General features: G+C 57.8%; 1 protein-coding gene across 17 annotated transcripts in view; it reads right to left on the bottom strand.

Annotated features, from left to right (window-relative positions):
- Positions 1–307: 307 nt before the first annotated feature.
- DNM1 (dynamin 1) overlaps positions 308–11804 on the bottom strand; it is a 46032-nt gene continuing 34535 nt past the window's right edge. For 2 of the 17 annotated variants that reach the window (XM_041724648.1, XM_041724649.1), the window contains exons 16-23: positions 8490–8599; positions 7741–7852; positions 7286–7297; positions 6541–6711; positions 5222–5463; positions 4639–4854; positions 2479–2515; positions 308–1555 (exon numbers count right to left, since the gene is read on the bottom strand). In XM_041724648.1, the coding sequence (XP_041580582.1) occupies positions 2494–2515; positions 4639–4854; positions 5222–5463; positions 6541–6711; positions 7286–7297; positions 7741–7852; positions 8490–8599 (885 nt within the window). In that variant the 3' untranslated portion in view covers positions 308–1555; positions 2479–2493. Of the gene's footprint in view, positions 1559–1936; positions 1939–2478; positions 2516–4638; positions 4855–5221; positions 5464–6540; positions 6712–7285; positions 7298–7740; positions 7853–8489; positions 8600–11804 lie in introns of all 17 variants that reach the window. The other 15 variants (XM_041724641.1, XM_041724643.1, XM_041724645.1 and 12 more) reach the window with 13 other exon arrangements.

Here is an 11804-nt window from a genome sequence, read left to right as displayed (position 1 = left end):
TCCATCACCCTGGCCCTCTGGTGGCCTGTTGTCCTTCCCCTGCACAGTGCGTGCTAGGGGCCCCCAATCCTCCCTCTGGGCTGAGTTGGTGCCCCTGCCCCCTAGAAGGCAGAGCAGGCTTCCCAGAAAGATAACCCATGAACCCGCAGGTGCTTTCCCAGTAGGCCCTGGAAAGGACAGGACCTCTCTTCACCACTCATCCCAACACCCTAGCAATGGTGGGGCCCTTCCCCACCGCTTCATCCCAAGGTTGAAGCTTTCCCCTTCCCCTGAACTCCACAAAAACACAAGCCAGCAGAGGACAGTCTCCCATCATCCAGAAATGGGTTTTATTCTCAGCCAAGAGACAGCAAGATTGGTGGCAGAGGACCACACAGCTGCCAGTACAGCGCCCCCCTGTGCTCAAGCGGGGGAGGGACGGAAGAGTGGCCGTCCACAGGCCGGGCATGACAGGGAGGCTCATTGGAGGTGGCACACTTTGGAGAGGGGGATGTCAGGGCGACAGTGTTCCCCTGTAGTTGGACCACAAGACTCCTCAAGGACAGCGTGGTGATTGGTTCCCAACACTAGAGGCGAGGCTGTGGCAGCCATATATGTATGTATGTGTGTGTGTGTGTGTGTGTATTTATAGTTATTTATAGAATGGGATAGGAGCAATACCACAGAGGGGCACAAGTTTTCACCAATATCACGCCTGGATGTGTCAGCTCACCACTACAACAGACTAAGTCACAGATGAAGGGGGAGGCTTTGGGACTGGGGAGCCACTGTCAAGTCACAGAACAGCCGTCCAGGCAGGCTTGGAAAGGGAGGTCTCCGAGGAATAGAGGGATCTGGTTAGAGGTCGAAGGGGGGCCTGGGGCTCTCAGGACGGGACGGACTTGCCTGACCCGATCGGCTGGCAGTTGGAGAGAAAGCAAAAAGAGAACGGAGAGAAGGAGGAAGAGAACTGGTAAGGCAAGGGCAGCCAAGCCCGGTGGGGTAGGAGGGGAGGGCAGGGGGCGAAAACAAAGCTGAGGGTGTGGGCAAGGGTTCTGGAATGGAGGAGAGAGAAAGGGAAGGTAGGAGGAACTGGAGGTGGGTGGGGGCCACAGCTTCCCAGGGGTCTTGGATGGAGGCCGGGGCGGCCCTCCCTCTGCCACGCACGCCGGTCTCTCATACACCACCAGGCAGTGCACCCACAGCTCCAGGCACATGCTCGGCCCCTCTGCCTTCCCTCTTTTCTGGCCCCCATGTCTTCCAATGTACTGGCCCAGGACCATCCCTAGTCTCGGAATGTGGGTCCTGACGCCCCATGCCACAGCCACCAGTCCTCGTGGAGAGAGACAGGAGAAAGAACAGTGTTTGAACCAGGAGGGTAAAGCTAAAAGGATGGCTGGAGGGGCACCTGGAGGCCCCTCTGGGTGGGCAGAAAGCCCGGAGTTCTCAGAAGGGACCCTGGGGAGGCAGGGAGGTCAGGCAAGCCGGATGCCAGCGGCCACAGACTTATAAGTCTAAGAGGGGAGCCTCAGCTGGCCGGGGGACCACAGGTCGCGTAGGTGAGGCTGGGCCCTTCCTGCTGGGGAAAAGCAGAAGAGCGAGAGTCAGCGTCAGGGACAGAGTGGCAGGTGGGTTGCTGGGCTCATGTGCGGCCCAACCAGGGTGGGACTCAGAAAAGCTGACTTGCCTAGATCGGTGGACACTGTCGTCCCCTTGGCTGAAAAGTGTAGGTCACCCCAGGAGCACCAGGCCTAGGCCCAGGAGCCTGAGGGCTGGCTTACGGTGCTTCATCTGGGACAGAGGACACTGTTGTTTGTAGTGCCGTCACAAGCATGACCATACCAATGAGGGAGAGGAACAGGCTGCATGATCCTACCTCGCCCCTACACTGTGGACAGGGCCCTCCAGCTTTCAGAAATCAGCAAACCAGAGCCTTCGCCCCAAATTGCTGCTCAACTGCTGGCACCATAGAGGAGGTGGGGCTGTGACCTCCTCTGCCCTATCATGGCCTCGGTTCCCAGAGCTCCTGAGCTGGGCGCTGGCTGCCCTGCCCCGACAGCTTGGCTCAGGTTGGACAATGAGTGTGGCACCCCCAGGACAAAGTTCCAAGCCTGGCTGGCTGAGTTCAGCCCCACGCACAACCCCCTCCAAGGTTCCTGCCTCTACACCATAAACCATGAGCCCTCTGTCCTCTCTGATGGCTCCAGAGAGCACCTGTGTCTGCCAGCTCGGGCGCGGAGCCTGTCCCAAGAGCTCCCCAGGCTCAGTCTTGAGCAGTGGCACTGAGTCCCGAGGCTCGCTGAGAGGGAGGTGAGAGAGCCAGCTGGCAGCGAGGACAGAAAGAGGAAAGAATAAGTCTGGAGCTGCAGAAGGGAGAGGGAGGGGAGCCTGGCTCTGAGGTCCCAGGTGCGCCCCCCAGTGTGGAGCTGGTGCAGCGGCGGGGGGGGGGGGGCAGACACACTGTTCATGCAGCAGGCAGAGAGGCATGTATGCACCTACCGTGGCTGACGCTCCTCAGGGGTCACTGATAGTGATTCTGAAAGACAGCACGAAATCAACATGGCAGTTCACACGCACAGACAGGGCAGGCCTGGGGGGTGGGGGTCACGCACACGCACACGCCCGGGCGTGCACACACATGCTGGGAGGCCCCACGGCCCCGCATGCACACGCTGACACACATGCCCACAGACAACACGCATACATCTCCCCCACCTCCCGCTGCCCAGCACCCTCACTGGCTGGCACGTGCAGCACGGATCCGGGGCATGCAGCCACTCGGCACATTGAAGCACACGCGTGGGCTGAGTCACGACACAGAAGCTCGCCCATACACAGGAGGCATTTGCACCAGCTCCCTGCACATTCGTGCCTGGAGTGCTCAGAGGGCCACCTGCAATGCTCCATAAGGGACAGGACTTGCTTTCTCAGGGTCCAGCTGTCATTTCTCTGCCAGAGAACCTTCCATGGCTCCCTAGTCCCCACAGCATTGAGTCCCAAGAATTTTTAAGGTTCTGCAGCCTGCCCCCACTGTACCCACGGCAACCTTTTCTTATTCTTCCTCATTTTATCTGCACTCTTCTCTGGCCAGCGGCTCTCCTCAATGCATCCCAAGCTAAACCTTTGCCCTCATTGCTGCTCCATACAGACGCCCCTGACTCCTCATCACCTGAGTCTTATCTCAATCAGCCCCCAGACCTCCCCTAGGTCAATCTGTCTTGAAGCATCCCAGACTGTTCTCTTCCCCGAGGCAAGGCGGTGACTTGCCAAGCATTTCCTGTATGTTAGTGAGACTGGAGTTAGAGCAGGTGCCAAATCTTCCTCTTCCCATATGTCACACCTGGGCATGTCAAATACCCTTAAGAATCTCAACTCATAAGAGAAGTTAGCAAAGTGCTCCTATAGCCACATCTGCAGTTTGTGGCTACAGTCTGAACTGTAGAACTGTAGACAGTTCTACAGTCACTGTCTCCCTTGATCCTCACACCAACCCTGGGAGAAAGGCAGAATGTTAAATATCATGTGGTAGAAGGGAAACTAAGGCCCTGGAAGAGAAAGTGATTTGCCGAAAGCCCAGGGTGAACCAGAACATCTGGACTCCAATCCAGCGCTCTCGACCAACTACCATGCTACCTGCTTTACCCCATCTGCTTTGGTCACAGATCACCATGGAAGCAAGTCCCATCTCTGCTTCATTTGGGGTTCATGGAGGCTAGACCCAAGAAGGCGAGGCCCTACCCTCCAGGCATGTGGAAACACAAGTGGTTGCTACTGATTTGATGTGCTTCTCCTCAAAGAATGTGGCCACTGGAAACAGGGATCAGAATGAGCTTCCTTGAAAAATGGTCATGAGTCAAGAAGGCAAATCCAAGGGACGATGTAGAATCCTTTTCCTTGGAAATCTCTGGGAAAATGGGGCAGCCTTCACCCACTCCTGCCTCCATACCCACCATGTTGGTTCAGGCCAGGTTGGGCCAGAGGCAGGGCAAAAGAAGAAAGCCATTAGACTGCCCCATGGCTCCCAGTCCCCTTTCCCAGCTGTTCCATGTCCTAGCCCGTGCCTGGATGCCATTCTTACACTCACACTTGTGTGCACGCCCACACACACATCACACACCTTGCTGGTCAGTCACAGCCTGGCCTCTGTTCCTGTGGGCCAGAGGCCAGATGCCCCCTGGGACAGCTCAGAGAGTCAGGACTCAGAGCAGCCCTGAGTGTAAGTGAACAAATTCCACATCTGGAGAGGATCTGGGTTCAGATCCCCAGACCTGAGGTAGGTCACCAGGGACTGGGAGAGAGAAGTTGAGGGCAGAATGGAGAACGGAGGGAGGAGTGCAGGAGACGGAGGAGCGCGAGGAGAAAGGAGGAATGCAACGGGTGGAGGAGAGAAGTGAAAAGGGAGGGAAGCGCCATGCAAGTGCTAGAAAGAAGGGGGCAGGTGGGATGAGTCCCATGGCCCCCTCCCCAGAAACGACCACCTCCGGGACTCAGCGCTCCCTGGGGGGCCAGGCTCCGCCAGCCCTCGGCCACACCTCCCGTGGCTCCAGCGTCCACGTCCACGTCCTAGCGCCCTGGATGGAGAGGGCGGGCTCTGGCCCTCCCTTCCTCCCGGCTACGCCCGCCCGGTGGTCTCTCCCGCCGCATTCAGCCCCTACTCACCTGGGGACCCCGGGCGGGGCGCGGTTGGGGCGCGAGGGCACCTGGGGGGGAGGACCGAAGGGGTCAGGGGAAGCCCCCGGCCTGGAGGGCACGGGGGGCGCCCCCCCCAGGGCGGACCCAGCAGGCGGAGGCCCAGGAGCAGGGCCCCGCGACCCGGGCCGGGCTGGGGGCACGGCGGGGGCTCGGCGCTGCGGCGTGGGGCTGGACGTGGGTGACCTGCGGATGACAGGGCGCGGAAAACAAGGAGGGAAGAGATGAGTAGCTCCGCCCTATCCTGAGGCCCCGCCCCAGCCCAGCGCCGGTCACGCCCATGCGCGGAAGCCCCGCCTCGCCGCGCCCTACTTGTTCCCGGAGGTTAAGCCCCGCCTCTGGCGGCTCCGAAGTTCCAGCTCCACCCAGCCCCGCAGCCAGCGCTTCACGGCAAGCCCCGCCCCGCGTCAAGCCCCGCCCATCTCTAAGCCCCGCCCCCTGCTCCAGGTGGGAGCCGCTCCGGTGACGCGGGCGCGCCACTGCCCGGTCCCGGCCCACCTCCCGCGGGCCCCGGGTTGGGGGGCTTTGGGGCCGTGGGGGCCGGCCCTGGTACCTGCGTCCGGCCGGTACGCTCTGCACCTGCAGCCAGGAGTCGTCCACGGGCGGGGGCATGGGCGTGCTGACAGTGGTCGTGTTGATATCGCCGATGATGCTGAGCGCCTCCTTCAGTGCGTGGTACATGCGCAGCATCTCGTCGCGCCGTTGCGCCTGCTCCGCCGACTCCTCCATCAGTGTGTTCTGGTCCCCGCACGAGTACAGGTTGGCGAGCAGCTCCGAGAAGATGAATTCCTTCGTCTGCGGGCGCGCCAAGAGAGGAGGGGCTAGGACCTGACGCCTGTCCAGTCTGGCCGCCTTGAGGGACTGTGCGCTGGACTGGGAGCTCGGTGGTCCTGGCTTTGCCACTCGTCTGAACTCAGAGATCTCCCCCGCTTTCCCGTCACCATGCTTGCCCTGTTCTCAGATGGTCCAGAGGGGAAAAGTGACCTGTCCAAGGTCATAGATATGGGAGGGCACTCAGGGCCTACCATGCAACTAGCACACCTAGTTATTCAGCTTTGTTTCAGCCTCAGTTTCCTCATCTGTAAAATGGGATAGTTATAACCCTTTCCAAGGACTTGCACAATCCACGGGGCCAAAATAAGGTAGATGACATTTTAAAAATTCCCAAGCCCTTGAGAAGCAGATGTAAATACATGCCTGGGTTGGGTGAAATCTGAGTCTCTATGTGTAGGTGGTGGGCTCCTTTATGCTCTACAGGTGCTACCTGGTGCAGGCCCTGGGATATTCATGGGGAGGCACTGAGGTTTTTACACCATAGGTCTGTGTCTCACTTATTCGTTATTTAAATATATGTTGAGCACCTACTCCTACTATGTGTCAGGCACTGTGCTGCTCTGCACTTTATATTCCCTTAATTCTCAACTCTATTATTATCCATATTTTTACATAGAGGGAAACAGAGGCTCAGGAAGGGTAGTTTACTGAAAGTCAAACAGAATTTGTGGCAAAGCCAGGATTGAAATACAGTTCTAATTCTCTGGGGGCCATGCTTTTTCACTAAGCCATGGGTGGTAGTGGTTCTGCAGGGCACGCTTTTCAAAACATGGTCAGGGAGTTCTCAAAAGGTGTGATTCCTAGTCCCTTTTGGGAAACATTTAAGCATGTTTGGAACAACTTGGGTATGTGAATCAAAATACAAAATAATATATAAAGCTCACATTATATTTCTTTTTGGACAGCTCTAGTGTGGACCTATACCTACCTCTCTAGACCTGATCCCAAGGGACTGGTCTGTGCCTCCCCCAGGCCAACCTAGCCACTCCCTCCCTGGTCCCAAAAGAGCACCCACTGCCCACAAAGTGTTGCACCCACATTGTTGATCATGAGGTGCATGATGGTCTTCGGCATGAGGTCACGCACGGTCTTGTTCACGATGGCCATGTATGAATCTACCAGGTTCCGGATGGTCTCCACCTGCCGCTCTAGCTGTGGGTCCATGGAGTGCATGAAGCTGTCTGAGCCATTCTCCTCTGTTTCGCTGGCCTGCCATTGAGAATAGAGGGCATCAGAGTGGCTGGGCCCTCATAGCCAGGTTCCAGCCACTCCCAGGGTCTCAGCCCCTTGAAGGGTGCCTGGAGAACTGAGTACAAAGAGCAAAGGGCCTGAACACACAGACACTGGCTCCTCCAAACATTCTGTGTTTGCACTCTGCCCACCCCAGTGTCTCTAAGGCACCCAAACCCTTGTTCAGCCTTATCTCCGCTCTCAACTTGGTGCCTAGAATTTGCCTCAGTCTCCCAGTCTCTCAATTAGCAAAGACCTTTCCAAGGCCCCTTCCTGATTCTAAAATTCTTTTTTTTTCTTGTTAAAAAGATTTTATTTATTCATGAGAAAGACAGAGAGAGGTAGAGACATAGGCAGTGGGAGAAGCAGGTTCCCTGGGGGTAGCCTGATGTGGGACTCGATCCCAGGACTCTGGGATCACACCCTGAGCCTAAGGCCGATGCTCAACCACTGAGCCACCCAGGTGCCACCCCCTTCCTTATTCTAAAGACCTGGCCAGAGCTGCTGCCAGGCTGGAGACACCTGGCAGAAGGTGAGAGAGGGGCACACTCACTTTCTCCTTGTCCTGGGAGGCCCACACCAAAGCCATAGAGGCCACGACACCAGCATTGCCACCACCGCCGCCGCCGCCACCAGCAAGCACAGCCAAAGCAGACACACACACAGAAAGGAAAAGATGAGTGAACCCAGGGCACTTGACCCCAACCCTAAGGCAACTGTAGACATCACCACAGTGAAGGAGAGAAGGAAAATGAAGGTAGCCACAAAACCCCCTGAACTATTCTATGAAGAGAATGAAGGAATTGCCATCTGTGGTCGAGGAGGCTCACAAAAAACTGGCTTTGGAGGACAGGAAGAAGGCTTAACTCTGATCCCACTCCAGTACAGGTAAGGGGGAGGATCTGTGCTATTTCTGAGCCCTGATGACATGACTTGGCATTGCTGAGGATAATGATTCAGGGCCCCCTATTAGAAGTAACTTGCCCCCCTCCCTGGCTTTCCACTCACCCCAACGCGTTCAGGATATACGCCAGCCCGCAGGAAAGAGGCTTTCCAGCTATCCACCTCCTCTTGCGTCTCACAGGCCAATTCCAGCTGCCGATAATCCTTGTAGACATTCCTGCAAGGTGGGGCAGGCGGCGAGGGGAGAAGGCTCAGAGACCCACTCACCCAGGTGATTAAGGGCATGCACAGATTGAGGACATCACACCTGGGGCCCAGTCCTGGCTTCCTCATTTCCCAGCTGTGTGACCCTGGGCATGTCCCCTCACCTCCCAAGCTTGTTTCCTTGCCTGGAAGGTGGATTAATAAAAACAGTTCCTGCCTCCCTGGGTCATTGTAAGGATTCAGTGAAATAAATGGTAAAATGCTCTATTAAAAAGATACTAAAAAGGAGAAGGGGGACTGAGATCTCATACGAAGGGCATCCCTGACTGTGCAGCCTCCATTGGCTCCCTCCTTGGCTCTCTGGGGACCTCCCTGATGGCAGCTGTACTGAACCCTCGGTCAGCCCTGGCTTGAGAGGTGAGAGGCCTGGTACTGTCACCAACCCTGCTGGACACTGAGCAACAAGGGGATCCGGCCTGATGGGCCCTTTGTCCCCCATGCTTAGCAGGGTGTCTTAGGCAGAGCAGGCGCTTACCAAGTGATTGACTGAATATTTGTCAAAGGAATGACTCTCACTGTGGGGCTTGGAGCAGGTTCCTCTCCTTTCTGCTCAGGAAAGGTGGTTTGGGGCTTGCAGTCTGGGGACCCACCTCTGCTCAGTGTTAAAGAGGGCAAAGATGTGCTTGCTTGACATGAAACCTTTCTCCACGTCCCGTAGCTTCAGATTGTCCACGGAGAGCATGTATTTCTTCTCTTTCTCCTGTGGATAGAGGTGGGAGCGATGGGTGAGGTCAGTGCCATGCCTCATATCCTAAGAGTGTTCCATGTGGAGGTTTGGGGCAGTGGGGGAGCAGGGCTCTGGAGCCCCAGGGCGGCCCTGGGCTTCTGGGCACCCGTGCCCCCTGCACAGCATAGGTGCTGTCTGAAGAAAGCCTGGCCACGGAGCCCTGGACCTGCTGAGCACCTCTGGTTCCCAGTGGCTTTCAAGCCATTCCCACCACCTCTGCATCCATGCCACAGCCCAAGAGGGCAGGGTGGCGAGACGGAGGGTGGATCCTACTCCCCCCAAGCAAGCCCTGGATGCTGTCCAGGCCAGCCCTAGCCAGGGACCCCTCACTCAAGCTTCTCTCGCCCCCGGCCTGGCCAATGGGACCTGCTTTAGCTAAGTTGCTGATTTCATTTCCTGACTATAGAGACAAGAAGGGGGGCCACCAGCACCAGCAGCTTCAAAGGGCTGGCTCAGCCCACACCCTCTCTTCGCCCCACCCCCCAGGCGCCCATGTGTTAGCAATCAGGCGCACAGCACAAGCCTGGAGATGGTATGTCTCTGTGTGCAGCATGTGTGTAGTTGTGTGTGTAAACACATGCCAGCTGGAGCACGTACCATATCACCACTGTGATGTGAGGCCACGTGTCTGTGTTGTGTAGGTGTGTGTGTGGGCATGTGTGTGCCTGACGAGGTGCCTCGCATGGCCATGTGTTGTGTGAGCAGGCCTGTGTGTCAAGGCGGATGTGTGCACACTTTCATAGATGTATGTGGCAGCTGTAAATATCTGTGTTTGTATGGAGTGTGCCTGTGGGGAACACTGTGGGCTTGCATGTTCATGTGCATATGGTTTGCTGAATAGGTTGAATGCGTTTGGTTTATTTGTAGTCATCTGGGAGGAGTAATATGTATCTGTGGATGGGCATGTGGGTGCCAGGCCTCCGTGCACACTAATGTGTGCCTGCTGTGGGCCAACATTTGTCTGTAGCTGTCCAAGGGAGGCTCGGGGGTTCTGCAGAGAAGGTACTCCAGGAGGGGGCTCTGGGAGGAGGAACCCCTGGTACCCCACGTGCCCACACCACAGGACCCATGCCGTGGCTGGGGAATGTCTGTGTGGATCTCAGGGACTCAGGGCTTGGGCATGAGCCTCATCCAGGATCTCAGGTCGGGGATGGATTTAGGGGGACCCTGCTCCCCAGTCCTGGCACCATCCTGTCCACCTCCTTCTGCCCTCCATACCCGCCTGGCCCGTCCAGCCACATAAAGCCTTCTTTATGCCAGGCGGGTGGCCGGGAGCCCCAGAGGGCGGCTGGGGGAGGAGAGAAGGAAGTTGCACACGCGGCCAGGGAACATCTGGAAGCGTTCGAGGGAGGCCCCGCCACCACCCGCCCTTGTGCTCTGGGGTTGGACTCTAGGTAGGAGCGGCCTCCTCCCCCCACCCCTCCCTTCCTGCCGGCCGGCCCCCTCCCCAGGCCCCTCCTTCCCAGCCACAGCTCCCGCTCACCCCTGCCACGTCAAAGGAGGCAGAAGGGGAGTCGGGAGCAGAGAGGGGACCACGGGCTGGCTGGGCTGGGGCTGGGGGCCTTGGGTCTCCAGGAGATGGGGCCGAAGCTCTCACCCGACGGACAGACACAGCTGCCTGGAAGGACCAGAGGACACCTCCACTCCGTCTACCCAGTGTTTAGACTATCTGTTCAGGACTCCCAAATTGTACAGTAGTCTGCACATTGGTTAGGCTGGGCTGGGTTAGACCCTCGGCGCCGCCGCTGGAGAGCTGGACTGACCCCCACCCGCCATCCCAGAACCGGAACCCGGAGATGGGGCAGGGGGCTGCTGGGGGGTGCAGGGGGTGCTGGGAGGAGGTGTAGAGGGAGGGGGGCACCGTGCTGTGAGACGGGATGGGGATGCTGATGGGTGGCAGAGGGAGACCGAGAAGATGGGGGGTTCAATGAGGACTATGGATATGGGGAGCCGCCTGTCTGCCCAGAGGGCCGCCCATGTCCCAAAGACTAGAGGGCTGGCAGCTGGGGAGAGAGGGGGACAGATCATCCTCCCTGCAGCCCAGACCACCTCCATGTCCGCAAGCTGTTCTAGTGCAAAAATCCACACACATGCAACACACACACACACATACGCACTCAATTCGACATGCACACCTCCACCACTCAGGCACATACATTCCCACACCCAAACTAATATCACACATTCATGCCGCAAGCACACTTACACATCTCAAGGCCACAAGCTTGTGCACACATACATACCCTCACAATGGAACACGAGCTCTCTCCCATGCTTACATCGCAAGCACACGCATGTTCTCAGATGCTCCACATGCACACTCTCCCTCCTCCAGCCCATTTGCTACATACAGCTTCACTTACACACCGAGAAAGGGCACACATGGTCTTCTCCCAACCACACCTAGATGCTTATAGCCCAAACACTCTCCTGCACCACCACCCCTCCCGCCACACATAACATCCATCAGCCTCACACACCCCACCCCCCAGCACTTACTACCCACCCCTACTGCACCCCACACATGCTCAGCACAGTTCCCACACACAACCCAACTCAAATGTACATACAAAGCTCAGAAAGACCCCACCACTCAAGGACGGGGTCCCTCTTGGATACTTTCTCCCAGAGGGCAGCCCTCAGCCCCAGGTCACACTGTCCCCTGGCCCAACACATAAGGACCCCCAACTTAAGAGCACCAGGAGTCCTAGGGCCAGTAATCAGTGCTCCCAGCCCATGAGGGGGTCTAGGCAGCCTGCCTGAGCGACAGAGCAGGAAGCGACACCCCCCCCCCCCCACGTCACGCCACCTCACACTCCAACCCTTCCAGGGGCCCCATGCTCGGGGAGAGGCCAGGGTTGGGGTAATGAGGTCCAGATGGCTTGGCGCCCCCGCCAGTGACGACGGAAGGCCCAGCCCAAGATGAGGAGGAGGGGGCCTTGCCCAGGGCGACGTGGAAGAGGCAGGGATCAAGGAGGGAGCTCAGAGACCAAAATCACAGCTCCCACCCCAGCCCCACTTCCCCACTGAGAGCTCCCTCTCCTCCGAAAGCTTCCTCAGGAAGAAGGTCCCCTCCCCCACTGGGTGGCCAGCTGGAGTTCATTACCACAAGTCTCCCCCCCAAAGCCCCAAGCCCTCCCTGTTCTCTCTGGTCACCTCTGGAATCCAGATGTGGAAG

This window comes from Vulpes lagopus, chromosome 12 (assembly GCF_018345385.1).
Source record: "Vulpes lagopus strain Blue_001 chromosome 12, ASM1834538v1, whole genome shotgun sequence".
Classification (NCBI taxonomy): Eukaryota; Metazoa; Chordata; class Mammalia; order Carnivora; family Canidae; genus Vulpes; species Vulpes lagopus.
This window is presented reverse-complemented; position numbering and strand designations above follow the sequence as displayed.